Source organism: Lissotriton vulgaris, chromosome 10 (genome assembly GCF_964263255.1).
Source record: "Lissotriton vulgaris chromosome 10, aLisVul1.2, whole genome shotgun sequence".
Classification (NCBI taxonomy): Eukaryota; Metazoa; Chordata; class Amphibia; order Caudata; family Salamandridae; genus Lissotriton; species Lissotriton vulgaris.
The window spans coordinates 35290651-35306944 of NC_141698.1; the positions used below are offsets into that span (position 1 = coordinate 35290651).

Here is a 16294-nt window from a genome sequence, read left to right on the forward strand (position 1 = left end):
TCCCTGCACCCTGTAGCAGACACCTCAAGGTGTCTGCAGGTGTAGGGATCAACAGAGGGGCACCATAGGTGCTTCCTAGGCTGCCATCTGGAGGCCTTGCACCCATGGGGGCCCTGCTGGGGGGCCCCAAAGACACATTCCCACAGCCTTTCTGTGTAGGAGAGGCCGGCACAGAAAGACAGAATTTGCCATCGTCGTAATCTCTCGGGCAGAAAGAGCTGCCCGGGGGACTACAGGAGGCTTTCCGAACAGCAGACGGGCTCTCCGAGCCAGTCGGAGGCCATTCGGAAATCCGGTTCGGAATCCTTTCCGATCAACCCCATCAAAATGGGTCGGTCGGAAAGGTATCAGAAAAGCCAATTTTGATGCCGTAGGAACGGCTCAGACCGTGGGTCGGAGCCAATTCCTACACCATCGTAATCGGGCCCTGACGAGTAAACTTACAAATGTGCAGATCTCCCCATAGGAAAAATAGGAGGGATGGATGGGAGATTTACACTCGTAGGTTTGTAAATAGTATTTTGCAGTACTTAAGCAGTAATGCTGTAATATTACTAAGTGTACTACAAAATGCAGTTTGTGAGTAGGCCCCAGAGAGCGCACGATGAAAGGAGATCCATGGTGACAAAGGAAGGAGACAAATGGCCAGTGGTGAATAGAGGCTGGGTGAGCTAGAATGAGAAACAGGAACATTTTAATTGATGGAAGAAAAAAGTGGGAAGAAAAGTTGAAAGAGGGAACTTATAACTAGCATGGAGCATTACAGGTGAAGGAAAAAATCACCAGTCAGCCTATGGTGATGGAAGAATGTAAAGGAGTGGGGAAGGTCTGTCAGATGAGTGCAAAACATGTCTTATGCTGCACACTGGTGCTTTGAAATTATAAATTGTTTAATGTTAATTCCACAAAAGTACTAAAACACCAGATGTGTCACATAATCTAACATCTGCAACATTATCTGCAGATTTCAACTGATCAAATGTTAGTAGGAACAATGCACATTGAATGCAATGCAGCTCCTGACACTCTGCAAGAGTTAAAGAGTTAAAGAGCCCTCCTTAACCTGTCCACTGATGCATGGAGGCACTGAAGTAAGGATAACGCCTCCCTCGGGGTGTTACTATCCCTGAGTTAATATAGGTCTTTGGTGGATTGGAGGAGTTGTTTTGTGTTTGAAATAAAGAAAACATCTATAAATGTAAATACATTTCAAGGAGAAAGCTGGTAGTTGTGTTCTCTGTCAGGGAGTAACCGCACATCAAAATATAAAAAAGTGTGAGATAACCATGTATTAAGGGCACACTGAAGTCAAGATTGCTGTAAGTACAGCGGGGGTGCTCTAGAAACCAGTGCCACTCATTACCAAGAAGTGGCAAGAGCAGGTCGAAACGAAGCTGCGTTATCAAGCGCGGGGGACGCGTACATTGCGAAAATACGACGGATTGTGGATCGTAAGCTCTCCTGGATGCATTTATTTTGAATACCCGGGTCGCGTTTCATATTAATCCGTTTCTATTTGGGGCCATATTACATCGGATTGTGCATGTTTACATGCTTGGTTTTATAAAGGTTCACCTTGGAACATCAGCACTTCGAGCCCAGAGGGGGCCATTACACTAGAGGAGGCTCTATATACTATAGGAGCCTGTATCCCCTTTCTGTTTCTACTTGTGGGCTTGTGTGCTTCAGCTTTACATATACTTTCGTATTAATTGATTCCGAATACGGTTATCCTCAAGATTTTACTGCGACGTGACCTGATGATACTACTTATGACCGCCTTATAGCCTTGAGAAAGTCTGAGTACTAACTTTGTACAGACGAAACACGTGTTGGCTGCATCTCACGTCTGAATATGAACAAGGAATAAAGAAAATTACACATCTAAACATCGTGATTGGGTCTTCTTGTCCTGATGAAATTTGGGTTTGGCTTACGTCATTGAGTATATCTTGTATTTGTGTAGCATAGGTTTAACTTTATTTTTGATTCCACATTCTTGAGATTGCCAAGACTTTACACGGTTGTAATTGGGGTGTGCTTCGCTGACCTTCTCATTTGTGCATTTCAAGGAGAGTGGGAGAATGATTCACTCCTTGGAATACACATGTTTTACTCCACTAATGAAGTCAAATACTCTTTAGATTGCAATGTGGTGTTTGCAACAGCTATTTGGAGATGGTATTTAGAATACAGATAAACCCCAAACATTTGCCATGACTGTTAAGGTATGATGTCTTGGATTAAAATACACATAATCTCTCTACTTCCAGGTATTAGCAAGGTAGCAGAAAAATACGTCAACCGTCAGCTATCCGCCTTTCTTGAATCAGGGGACTTACTCCAGCCTTCACAGACAGGATTCCGCCCTGGTCAGGGCAAGGAAACTGCAATGATTGTGGTGGTAGAGGAGACCAGAAAGATCTTAGGTTCAGGGGGATCAGTGGCAGTGATCCTCCTGGATCTGAGCGCAGCTTTCGACACCGTGAATCATTCTACCCTGATTCACCGCCTCAAGGGTTTGGGAGTCACGGGGCTTGCCCTTTCCTGGTTGAAATCTTTCCTCCACAGCCACTCTTTTCAGGTGGCTGAGGGGAATTCCATCTCCAATATCACTCCGGTACATTGTGGCGTTCCTCAGGGCTCATCTTTGAGCCCTACGCTTCTTTTTAATGTATATATGTCTCCCCTTGAGGAAATTGTTACTCCACACGGGGTCAAACTACTGACATATGCTGACGATACCCAGCTTATCGTATCACTGAGCCAGCTGGATCGCCCCCCTTTGGACCTTTACTCCTGCCTTGAAGACATAGCTAGATGGATGGATGGTTCCCATCTAAAGTTAAATAGCGCTGAAACTGAGATCCTGGTCATGGGTAACCAGTCACATTTTCGCCCTGAAACCATGTGGCCACCTTGTATGGGTCCGCCCCTGACCCCAAACCTGATATTAAAAGTCTAGGTATATGGTTGGACCAAGGACTTACGTTCTACACTCAAGCCAGGAAAACGGCGGGGGCCTGTTATGGCCTCCTACGCACCTCCTGGAAAATCCTTCCTTTACTTCCCCCTCAATCTAGGAAGCTCTTGATCCAGGGCCTCATATTGTCCAGGCTGGATTATGGCAATGCCCTGTATCTTGGGGTCCCCAAGAAAGTAACTGCCAAATTACAAGTTGTCCAAAATACAGCTGCCAGGCTTCTTACGGGCACCGGGAACCGCTTTTCAGCAAAACCCGCTCTCAGCTCACTTCACTGGCTGCCTATACAGGAAAGAGTGTATTTTAAATCTCTATGCACCACTCATAAAATCTTCTACGGCAATGCCCCTCCTATTCTGAAGGATCTTATTGTGCCCTACAAAACTAACAGAGCCCTTCGGTCCACTCACCTTCACCTGGCTTCTATGCCCAGAGTGCTCGATCGGGGGGACGTCTTTTTTCTTATAACGCCTCCAAACTGTGGAACTCGTTACCACCTGCCATTCGGGCAGAGCCCAACCATCTGCCTTTCCGTAAATTGCTGAAAACTTGGTTATTTCCTTAAATACTTTTTTATTTTCTTCATTTAGCACACTCACCAGCGCTGGGACGCTTACGGGCAGCCATGCGCTTTTCAAATCCTATTTCATTTCATTTCATCCATTTAATTTCATAATAAATGTGTACTTTTCCTATAGGTCTGAATGGTAATTTTTGTTGGAAATGGGGGCTTCCATAAGCAGCACAGTTTTTAAGCCCCAGGGGGCAAAAATAAAAGAGGAAACTTTCCATTGCAAGAAATGTGTCCAGACAGATGTGTGTTGTGTTCTGTTGAGCCCAAGAATGTCCATACTAGTTACACACACTATTTTATTCATGGAAAAATAGAATATTATTAATAAAATGGTATGCCTGTGTTCTGATAGTTGCTGTTGATAAGTAACATAAAGAAATGTGTCTCCTGAATATCTTTTCGTTTTTCATAAGATATATCTGTATTTTTTAAAGCATTGGAGCTAAATTTTTAGGTTTCTCCTACCAGGTAGCCGAGCTAGTTGTGGCAGACCCGTTGTGAGTCTAGAGTAGGCTTACAACCCACCTGCGGCTTACCACTGATTGGCTTAATTGTCACTCTCATTTCCTTGCCTCTCTTTCAATCGATAGCTTTCTTCTTGAGTTTATTCCTTAGAAGGAGCATAGCCTCTTTACAATCCTTGGGATTGGCTGCCTTGTGTCCTCTCTTTGCTCACATTTAGGGAAACATAATGTTTTTATTCAGCACTCCTTGAGAGGGCATGTGTTTTCCAGCTCTCTCTCCCTGGTGTGCTGTTTCCCTTGTTCAATACCCCACCGTGCATGTTGCTTCCGACCCCTTCCAGCAACAAGAATAATGTTCCTGTAGTATGGCTGAAGAGACTCCTTTGGGGTTGTTTTTGTTTGCTCTCCTGCTGCCACCATATTGCATGAAAGCACACGCTTTCCCACACAGAGGGTTCTATGGTGCCGGTGGAAGCCCGCGGGTCGCCGTCTCTCTCTGTTTTCTGCCTATTTTCTCCTGGATCACAGTCTGATGATGAAAATTAAGGCCTGATTACAACTTTGGCAGTGCGGGAGTGGGCCGCCACGCCACCGCCATGCTCCCACACCACCAAACTTGTCCGCATACCGCCCGTCAGGCTGTGAGTTCATTTGTGGCCTGGCAGCGGTGCCTTGGTGGGGCCACGGCGGTGTCGTTAGAAAGGCACGGCAATGGGAACGCCAACGGTGAAGTCCATGCCGTGCAGGAACTGGGGGTGCATGCAGACAGTGGGGCACGCCTTGCGCCCCCCTGCCTGCTTCCCCTGGCCCAGAGTCTACAGGGGGGCCTGTGGTCCCCCTTAGTTTTCTCACCGCCACAGTTTTCATGGCGGGCTCACACGGCTATGAGGAAACTCCTAATATGCTTGGCGGTGCTGCAGCGGCACCGGCAGTACATTACTGGGCCAGACCGCCAAACCACAGCCGAGGGATGGCGGTCCTGTATCGGTGGACCCGGCGCACTCGTAATGCAGCGATTTCCACCACGCCACCACAGGATTGGCGATCCGATGGACCTCCAAACCCGTAACCAGGCCCGAAGTCTCAGTCGCACATGATGAACTTAGGCAGCGACCCACTGAAGTTTCTAAATAAAAAACAAATTTGTGGCCTGCGTGAGGCACGTTGTACTCTGCAGCTGGGACATCAACACTCTATGCCTTTCTATGGTGAGTCAAAACAGTGAACAAACCAAACTCTGCAATAAACAACCCAATTATCTTACCATTATTACACACTGAAAACTGCCGGCCACACAAAGATCCCTGCAGCAGCTGCCTTAGCCTTGGGTGAATGTGAAAATGCAGCTTGCTAGTAACCGAAAGACATAACAAATGCACGTTCACGTGTCCTTGTTGTCAGTTTCTTTAGAGCAGTTTTCAAAAAACCTAAATGTATAAGTTGTCTGTGAGACTGCGCTATTCATGACTCCGCCCACTTTCTGCCGCCACACCTTGAACCCCGGATCATGGGATATTGGAGTATATTGTTTCCAATTCCAGCACTCCAAAGGATGCCAGAGATGCTAGCGCTCCTGGAAGCCTTGCGTCATGGCGCTGCAGGGCAGTTGCGGCCTGTGGGCGCTCTGATAAGAGCCTCCCGGTGTCGATACACCCCTGGCTGCGGGAGGAAGGCGGTAGAAATGCTGTCACGGTCTCTCTTCCGCCCCACAGAGGCTTGGCCAAGGCCAGGTTCGGACACAGCAGCTTCTGAGAATGAAGTGGGAACTTGGGGGGGGGGGGCGGTGCTGCACAGCGGCGCGGTGTGTGCAGTCGGGGTGCAAACCACTCTGACCTGCGCGGAGCTTCTTTTAACAGTCTGAGGCATTTCCCCATTTCCTTACTTTTTCTAGGAACTTTGCAGTTGGACATATGGGCTCCCCCGCCCCCACCCCACCCCATATACCTCGAAGGGCTCCGTACCCCCCTCTTCCCTTCAGCCCATGCTCTGGGGTGCTGTGCTCTGCAGGCTGCGCGGGAAGGCTCGCCGCGCGCGGTCCCACCCAGGCCAGACACAGGTAAGATGTGTTTACAGTCAGCCCCCCCCCCACCCCCCCGGTCCTGCGGAATGGGCTCCCCCGGGGTCCTGGAGGGGAGCTTTGAAGCCTCTCTCAGGGGTTTATTTACAAGCCCCTTGCGCCACTTTTGCGTCATTTTTACCATGGGAAGAGTGAGGTACGGGTGGCGCACGGGGCTTGTAAATCTGCCCCTCAGTGTCTTGTAAGCGACGAGGGGAGCGCAGCTCTGCTGAGAGTTCACTGTTCATTAGAAGTAGAATAGGCTGATCATTGGAAGTGTAATTGTATTTACATAGTGCTTACTAAGCCTGACGAGGCGTTGAAGCGCTTTATGCCGGTCATCGTGCTGCTCCAGAACCCAAGGTTGGTGGTTAGTCCGGTGTTATTGGGTATTGTTGTTTTTTGTTATCAGTCTTGTGAACTCAGTCAAACCATCCATGCATTCACTCGTTTCTTTGCTGTAGGTTAAAGTAATAGGAGTGCGGTGTGGTCATCAGTGGTGGGAGGTGTGTGTGAGTCCATGTAGATGGCTGGTGGGTGCAGTGTGGTCATTAGTGGTGGGAGATGTATGTGAGTCCATGCAGATGGCTGGTGGGTGCAGTGTGGTAATAAGTGGTGGGAGATGTACGTGAGTTCATGCAGAAGGCTGGAGGGTGCAGTGTGGTCATTAATGGTGGGAGATGTACGTGAGTTCATGCAGATGGCTGGTGGGTGCAGTGTGGTCATCAGTGGTTGGAGGTGTACGTGAGTTCATGCAGAAGGCTGGTGGATGCAGTGTGGTCATTAGTGGTGGGAGATGTACGTGAGTTCATGCAGATGGCTGGTGGATGCAGTGTGGTCATTAGTGGTGGGAGGTGTATGTGAGTTCATGCAGACGGCTGGGGGTGCAGTGTGGTCATTAGTAGTGGGAGGTGTATGTGAGTCCATGCAGATGGCTGGTGGGTGCAGTGTGGTCATTAGTGGTGGGAGGTGTACGTGAGTTCATGCAGATGGCTGGTGGATGCAGTGTGGTCATTAGTGGTGGGAGGTGTATGTGAGTTCATGCAGATGGCTGGTGGATGCAGTGTGGTCATTAGTGGTGGGAGGTGTATGTGAGTTCATGCAGATGGCTGGGGGTGCAGTGTGGTCTTTAGTGGTGGGAGGTGTATGTGAGTCCATGCAGATGGCTGGTGGGTGCAGTGTGGTTATTAGTGGTGGGAGGTGTATGTGAGTTCATGCAGACGGCTGGGGGTGCAGTGTGGTCTTTAGTGGTGGGAGGTGTATGTGAGTCCATGCAGATGGCTGGTGGGTGCAGTGTGGTCGTTAGTCGTGGGAGGTGTATGTGAGTCCATGTAGATGGCTGGTGGGTGCAGTGTGGTCTTTAGTGGTGGGAGGTGTATGTGAGTTCATGCAGACGGCTGGGGGTGCAGTGTGGTCGTTAGTCGTGGGAGGTGTATGTGAGTTCATGCAGATGGCTGGTGGGTGCAGTGTGGTCAGTGGTGGGAGATGTACGTGAGTTCATGCAGAAGGCTGGTGGGTGCAGTGTGGTCATCAGTGGTGGGAGGTGTATGTGAGTCCATATAGATGGCTGGTGGGTGCAGTGTGGTCATTAGTAGTGGGAGGTGTATGTGAGTTCATGCAGATGGCTGGGGGTGCAGTGTGGTCATTAGTAGTGGGAGGTGTATGCGAGTTCATGCAGAAGGCTGGTGGGTGCAGTGTGGTCATTAGTAGTGGGAGGTTTATGTGAGTTCATGCAGATGGCTGGGGGTGCAGTGTGGTCATTAGTAGTGGGAGGTGTATGTGAGTTCATGCAGATGGCTGGGGGTGCAGTGTGGTCATTAGTAGTGGGAGGTGTATGTGAGTTCATGCAGAAGGCTGGTGGGTGCAGTGTGGTCATTAGTAGTGGGAGGTTTATGTGAGTTCATGCAGATGGCTGGGGGTGCAGTGTGGTCATTAGTAGTGGGAGGTGTATGTGAGTTCATGCAGAAGGCTGGTGGGTGCAGTGTGGTCATTAGTGGTGGGAGGTGTATGTGAGTTCATGCAGATGGCTGGTGGGCATGTGTGGTCTTTAGTAGTGGGAGGTGTATGTGAGTTCATGCAGATGGCTGGTGGGTGCAGTGTGGTCATTAGTGGTGGGAGGTGTATGTGAGTCCATGCAGATGGCTGGGGGTGCAGTGTGGTCTTTAGTGGTGGGAGGTGTACGTGAGTTCAGGCAGAAGGCTGGTGGGTGCAGTGTGGTCTTTAGTGGTGGGAGGTGTATGTGAGTCCATGCAGATGGCTGGGGGTGCAGTGTGGTCTTTAGTGGTGGGAGGTGTACGTGAGTTCATGCAGAAGGCTGGTCGGTGCGGTGTGGTCTTTAGTGGTGGGAGGTGTATGTGAGTTCATGCAGGTGGCTGGTGGGTGCAGTGTGGTCATCAGTGGTGGGAGATGTACGTGAGTTCATGCAGATGGCTGGTGGGTGCAGTGTGGTCATTAGTGGTGGGAGGTGTATGTGAGTCCATGCAGATGGCTGGGGGTGCAGTGTGGTCTTTAGTGGTGGGAGGTGTACGTGAGTTCATGCAGATGGCTGGTGGGTGCAGTGTGGTCATTAGTGGTGGGAGGTGTATGTGAGTCCATGCAGATGGCTGGGGGTGCAGTGTGGTCTTTAGTGGTGGGAGGTGTACGTGAGTTCATGCAGAAGGCTGGTGGGTGCAGTGTGGTCTTTAGTGGTGAGAGGTGTACGTGAGTTCATGCAGAAGGCTGGTGGGTGCAGTGTGGTCATTAGTAGTGGGAGGTGTATGTGAGTTCATGCAGATGGCTGGTGGGTGCAGTGTGGTCATTAGTAGTGGGAGGTGTATGTGAGTTCATGCAGATGGCTGGTGGGTGCGGTGTGGTCCTGAGTTGTGGGATGCGGATGGCTGATGGGTGCCGTGTGGTCATTAGTGGTGGGATGCGGATGGCTGATGGGTGCCGTGTGGTCATTAGTGGTGGGATGCAGATGGCTGATGGGTGCGGTGTGGTCATTAGTGGTGGGATGAGGATGGCTGATGGGTGCCGTGTGGTCATTAGTGGTGGGATGCAGATGGCTGATGGGTGCCATGTGGTCATTAGGAGGGGGGGTGAATGTGAGTTTATGCACACGGCTGGTGGGTTTCATAGATGGGACACAAGAGATTGGGTAGTCTGAGGTGGCCGGGGATCTATGAAATCAATTGCTGCAGTAACTGTGAGTGGCCATTTACAGTGCTTGACTCATTCCAAGATTGGGCTATAGTATATTTACACCAGTTTTTAGACCTTCACACGGTGGGGATCTCACAGACATGGTGAGGATCTCACAGAGAAAAGACAAGAGAGTCAGGGGTCTCATGCCGTAGGATTCTGAACAGCGTTCAGCAGTACATGAGTATTTCTACCACAGTACTACTTTATGTAGTGCACAATGTAGTTTGTGACTAAGTCCCATAGGCCTATTGAAGGCCAACCAAAGACATTGATTTGGAGCAGTGGCGGCTGGTGTTTGAAGGCGGTGGGGGGGTTGGGTCACGGGGGTGGGGAGGAAGGGAATTACAGTTAAACCATTTATTAGCAAGACAAACCTAAAGAAGGAAAAAATAAGGGTAATATCACAGAGCATTGGCCTGCTCAACACACGTTCCCTCCAAAAACATAATCTAGAGGTGTTTTCGCTGCTCCAAGAAGGTAACCTGGATGTGCTAGGGGTTACGGAAACATGGCTAGAAGATTCGTCTACCCCCGACCTGGTGGCAGCACTTCCACCTAACTTCGGCGCCATTAATTACAACAGGAAAGATGGCAGGAAGGGGGGGGGGGGAGTGGCCCTCCTCTATAACAACTCCTTAACAACTGAAATCATCTGTGCAGAAAATCTGGAGGGCACAGACATCTTGGGAGTCAAGTTTTTGTTCTCCCACCAATTGCCTGGTGATACTCCTTGTTTACCGATCCCCAAGGACTCCTCCAGCCTTCATTGAGCCTTTTCTTGGACTGGTCCATGACCTGCAGTCAAGGTATGAAGGCCTCGTGGTTATGGGAGATTTCAATCTCCACTGGGAGGAGTCCCCCAAAGATGCAATGTCAAAACAGCTCGAAGAGGCTATGACCACGCTAGAGTTAATTCAGAGGGTGACTGGCTCGACGCATGAGAAAGGCCACACATTGGACCTGATCTGGACCTCAGTCCCGATGTTGAGCCCAATCACCATCTCGCCCTGCATATGGTCAGACCATCACCTACCGCAGGGGAGAATGGCATTCCCAGGGCAAAGCGTATCTTCTCTTGCTGAGTGGCAGGTCGTGAGAAGCTGGAATAAAATGAACACAGACACACTGGTCTCCACTCTAGGGAAACTACCTTCCCATTTTAATAGGCTACCAGAGGATGACGCAGAGACGGCCAGCCTCAAACTGTCACAAAAACTTAAAAGTGCCATGGAAGTAGTGGCACCAGCCCGAAGGGTAAGAATTGGAGATAAGGGCAAAGGTGCGCCTTGGTTTAATGACACGCTGAGGCTTCTGAAACGCTCTCTACGCCGGAGTGAGAGAGCCTCGCGGAAGGGGTATGATCCCAGCACTCAAGCCATTTATATAAAGGAGTTCGCCACCTACAAACAAGCAATCAGGGCTAGGAAAGCTGAGTTCTATGGCGATAGAATTTCGACAGCACTTAATCCCCAGAAAGAAATCTTCAAGGTCCTGTCAGAACTGAGGAAAAAGAAAGAACAACGTGCCTCCTTCTCGCAAGAAGACTGCCAAAAATGTCAGTCATTCTTCACCACAAAGATAGCAGATCTCCTGACAGAAGTTAAGACCACCCCCAGACTAGACTGCCTGGGAGATATTGTACATACAAAATATATTCCAGCGTCTAGAGAGAGAGAGAACAAATAAAGGAAGTTCCTACTAAGAATCAGAATTGTGAAATGGCAAATAGACATAGACATAGACATAGAAATGTATGTGTATGGATTCCCATCATCCACCAAGCCTGGTGATCAGCTTCATCATTTGGGTATCCTATGATGTAAAAAATGACAGACTAGCTCTATAAATCTCACGTTTTTAATCATTGATTGTGACTGACACGAATAACAACTGTTAGTCTGTTCACGCACCAATTTTATATTTTTGCACTTCACCATTTTTCACCGCATTCACAAAAACTTTTTCATAAAACACTTGGTCCCACATACTCTATCCTGCTCATCTTGGTAATTATACCTTTTTGACATTCGTAAGCTCTGAGATTTATAGAGCTAGTCTGTCATTTTTTACATCATAGGATACCCAAATGATGAAGCTGATCACCAGGCTTGGTGAATGATGGGAATCCATATGCATACATTTTTATGTCTATTTGCCATTTCACAATTCTGATTCTTAGTAGGAACTTCCTTTATTTGTTCTCTCTCTCTCTAGACGCTGGAATATATTTTGTATGTACAAGTCAGTCTGGGGCTACATATTCCATTTAGTCTTTAAACTTTGGCCTCTGACCCCAATCTATCTTATTTGTGTGTGTTGTGCCTGGGAGATAGCACAAGAACCATTCCAGCAGTCACTCAGCCCCTAACCTCACTGCCCCTACTCACCAAGGGAATGGTGAGAACAGTGATGGGTCGAGTCAAATCGGGGTCACCGGCTGACCCGTGCCCCCCAAGGGTTTATAAACAAGCCTGGCCGGGGCTGGAGGATGACATAGCTCTTTTGCAACTGGCAGGTCCCTTCCAACTTTAAGGAAGCCCGGTTGATCCCTCTTTTAAAGAAGGCAGGGGCAGATACCAAGATTATGAAAAACTATAGGCCCATCTCACAGCTACCTTTTTTGGTTAAAATAATGGAGCAACATGTGCTGCCCACACTCTCACATCACCTCGAAAACAACCTCCTGTTGGAACCTAACCAGGCCGGTTTCAGAGCTCATCGCAGCACGGAATTGGTCATGCTTTCCGTGCTGAATGACCTGAGACGCAGAGCAGATAATAAAACCCTGTGCGCCCTGGTGCTGTTGGACCTCTCCGCGGCATTTGATACGGTCAAGCACGACCTACTGCTGTTGCGGATGTGGGACCTCGGTATCCAGGGCACTGCCCATGCCTGGCTGACATCTTTCCTTGGTGATCGGGTTCAGAGAGTGCAATTAGCCGACCTGGTATCGGAGGCAGTGGGTCTCACATGTTGAGTTCCTCAGGGCTTAGCCTTGTCACCCCTACTGTTTAACGCCTACCTGCGGCCCCTAATTTCAGCACTAAATCAGATGGACTGCAGCATTTATAACTACGCCGATGATACACAGATTATCATCCAAGTGGACAATTCTTCAACGGCGTATCAGAGAATGCAAAACATTCTAAAATTTACTGTTAATTGGATGACGGACAGTTCATTAAAAATAAATCCCGACAAGACTGAGGTGCTTGCAATTACGACTGCATCCAGCCCTTGGAATGATCTCTTGTGGCCCACTGAACTGGGGCCCTCCCCAGTACCAGCAGAAGCGGTGAAAATCTTAGGCCTGTTTATAGATGCCAAACTCACCATGTCAGCCCAGGTCTCAGCCGTAGTGGGCATATGTGTGGGCCCAATGAGACAACTGCGTAAGCTGGCCCCCATTCTGACGGTGGACACGTGCAGAAGAGCAGTATCAGCCCTGATCCTGGCACGGCTGGACTACGGCAACGTCTTGTATGCCGGTATCTCTCAACACCTGCTGGCCAGACTGCAAATAGTCATGAACGACGCTGCCAGATTAATCTTTCACAAACCAAGAAGGACTCATGCCACTCCTCTCCTTCACAAGCTCCATTGGCTGCCGGTGAGACAGCGGGCTAAGTTCAAGGGCCTGTGCATTACGCATAAAACCCTGTACGGGCAAGCCCCAAATTACATCAGAGAACGTCTAGTTCCATAGGTTCCCAGCAGGAATTTACGTTCAACAGATGCCGCTCTGCTGGTCTGCCCTCGGTTCAAACTTTCCTCTTTAGGAGGGCACGCATTCTCCTACACAATCCCCACCGCATGGAACAGTCTCCCAGAGAGCTTGCGCAAAGAAACGCGCCTACTACCCTTTAGGAAAAAGCTGAAAACTGTGCTGTTTCAGGAGGCATGGGGCATTGTCTAACCGGCCTTCCAATTGGAACTGCGTGCACCCTCAGATAAGCGCTTAGAGACCCCGGGGTGATAAGGCGCTCTACAAATCCAAATACAAATACAAAAATACATTTTTCTTTTAATCACGCTTACCTGTCTGCCGCCCCTGCCACCTCCTCTCGGTCCTCTTTCCCACTTCCAGGGAAGGGAGCAGGATGCACTTAGCCCCCAGCCTCCCGATAGCCAATCACAACTCCGTCATGCAGCGTTGTGATTGCTGTGAGCACCGTGAGAATGGGTGGCTGGGCAGGTTCTCCATGCAGGCTGTAATGCAATCGGCATGGAGAACATGCAAAGTGCGCATGAATGTTTGGCCGGCCCCAGAGTGCCGGCCAAACATTCATGCACACTTTAGGGTGTGCAAACCAGTCCTCCCCTCCCCTCCCCTGTCAGCAGAGCAGCACCGCCTGTCGCGCCCGCAAAGCTGCCGCAAGAAGTAAAAAATAAAATGCTAATAACTTAGAGTTATGATCATTTCCTTTTTCTTTTAGTGACACTGCTTAAAGGGAGTGAGGCGACGCTCCTCCGCCTTGGACCTGTGATTAGTACTGACTATGGTGTTCAAACTTGTGGCGGGCTGCACTAAATTTCAGCAGAATACTATATTTTCTTTTAGCCAATGAGGCATCCTCTCTACCACCCACTGTACCTTCTTTCCTGCCTCGTGCCCTCCCTCATCCCACCCCTCTGTCCCCTCTTTGGGTTAATTTTTCTTCCATTCCTCCTTTATTGCTTCTTCTTTCTTTTCTATGTCATTATTTCTTGCCTTATTTCGCTGCCTCTTTTTCTGAGTTATTGTCTTTTTTAATATCCCTCTAATTTACGTCAGTTTCTTTTTTCTCTTTCTTCAATTCTTTCTCTTTTTTTACTATGGTCTTTTTCTAATGTTCATTTTTTCTTTCTGCATTTTTCCTGCTTCCTTTCCTCATCTTTTATTTTTCCGTTCTTCATTTCTTTTTCTTCCTTTCTCGGTTTTCCTCTTCTCAAGTTGTTTCTGGATGTTTCTTTCATTGCCTCTTCTTACATTTTTATTCACATGTCCACTCTGTCTTGATTTCTTTGTGTGTCTATCTTTCTTTCCTTACCTTTCTGTTTATTCCATTTTCTTCTTTTTCTAATATTTTTCTTCCTTTTTGTTCTCCTTTCTATTGCTTGTTTTAATTTTTTAGTTATTGCACTGTGATGTTCTTTCTTTCTTTCTTTGTCTTTTTTCTTTCATTCTTTCTTTCTTTCTTTCTTTCTTCCTCACTTTCTTTACTTTTCCTTTCGTTTCTTCCCTGTTTCAACCATATCTTAACCCCTGACCCATAATAAAGGCTGAGCTTTCTCTCCAAACATAAATACTGAAAGAGTCCCATTGCATCTGATCTGTTTCTTTCGGTTTCCTGTCTCTACAGGTGTGCGCGGTTGGAGACGCCATTGTGCTCTTAATCCAGTCTACCATGGAATTCACATACATGAGCGGCCAGGATTCTCTACCTCACTATCCAGACCAATCCCATCTCCAGAGCACCGAGGACCCTGAGCTCTTCTACCACAACTCAGACCCCGATGGGAGCGCCCTCTCTTCCTTCTACAGCAACTCGATCCAGAGCCGGGCCACAGGCCTCTACAGGCACTCCCCAGGTATGAGATGGCTACAGGCACTCCCCAGGTATGAGCTGGCTACAGGCACTCCCCAGGTATGAGCTGGCTACAGGCACTCCCCAGGTATTAGCTGGCTACAGGCACTCCCCAGGTATGACCTGGTTACAGGCACTCCCCAGGTATGAGCTGGCTACAGGCACTCCCCAGGTATGACCTGGTTACAGGCACTCCCCAGGTATTAGCTGGTTACAGGCACTCCCAAGTATGAGCTGGCCACAGGCACTCCCCAGCTATGAGCTGGCCACAGGCACTCTCCAGGTATGAGCTGCCTACAGCCACTCCCCAGTATGAGCTGGCTACAGGCACTCCCCAGGTATGAGCTGGCTACAGGCCCTCCCCAGGTATGAGCTGTTTACAGGCACTCCCCAGTATGAGCTGGCTACAGGCCCTCCGCAGGTATGAGCTCGTTACAGGCACTCCCCAGGTATGAGCTGGCCGCAGGCACTCCCCAGGCATGAGCTGGCTACAGGCACTCCCCAGTTATGAGCTAGCCACAGGCACTCCCCAGTTATGAGCTAACCACAGGCACTCCCCGGGTATGAGCTGGCTACAGGCACTCCCCAGGCATAAGCTGGCTACAGGCACTCCCCAGGCATGAGCTGGCTGCAGGCACTCCCCAGGCATGAGCTGGCCACAGGCACTCCCCAGGTATGAGCTGGCTACAGGCACTCCCCAGGCATGAGCTGGCTACAGACACTCCCCAGGTATGAGCTGGCTACAGTACAGGCACTCCCCAAGTACCAGCTGGCCACAGGCTCTTCCCAGGTATGAGCTGGTTACAGGCACTCCACAGTATGAGCTGGCTACAGGCACTCTCCAGGTATGAGCTGGCTACAGGCACTCCACAGGTATGAGCTGGCTACAGGCACTCCACAGGTATGAGCTGGCTACAGGCACTCCACAGGTATGAGCTGGCTACAGGCACTCCACAGGTATGAGCTGGCCACAGGCACTCTCCAGGTATGAGCTGGCTACAGGCACTACCCATGTATGAGATGCCTGCAGCCACTCCCCAGTATGAGCTGGCTACAGGCACTCGCCAGGCATGAGCTGGCTACAGGCACTCCCCAAGTATGAGCTGCCTACAGCCACTCCCCAGTATGAGCTGGCTACAGGCACTCCCCGGGTATGAGCTGGCCACAGGCACTCTCCAGGTATGAGCTGGTCACAGGCACTCCCCAGTGTGAGATGCCTACAGCCACTCCCCAGTATGAGCTGGCTACAGGCACTCCCCAGGTATGAGCTGGCTACAGCCACTCCACGAGTATGAGCTGGCTACAGGCACTCCCCAGGCATGGGCTGGTTACAGGCACTCTCTAGGTATGAGCTGGCCATAGGCCCTCTCCAGGTATGAGCTGGCTACAGGCTCTCCCCAGTATGAGCTGCCTACAGCCACTCATCAGTATGAGCTGGCTACAGGCACTCCCCAGGCATGAGCTGGC

General features: G+C 49.6%; 1 protein-coding gene across 1 annotated transcript in view; it reads left to right on the forward strand.

Annotated features, from left to right (window-relative positions):
• The window catches only part of GATA1 (GATA binding protein 1), a 121594-nt gene that overhangs the window by 84207 nt on the left and 21093 nt on the right, over window positions 1-16294 (forward strand). The window contains exon 2 of the mRNA XM_086940368.1: window positions 14603-14831. Within this exon, the coding sequence (XP_086796494.1) occupies window positions 14648-14831 (184 nt within the window). The 5' untranslated portion in view covers window positions 14603-14647. The remainder of the gene's footprint in view (window positions 1-14602; window positions 14832-16294) is intronic.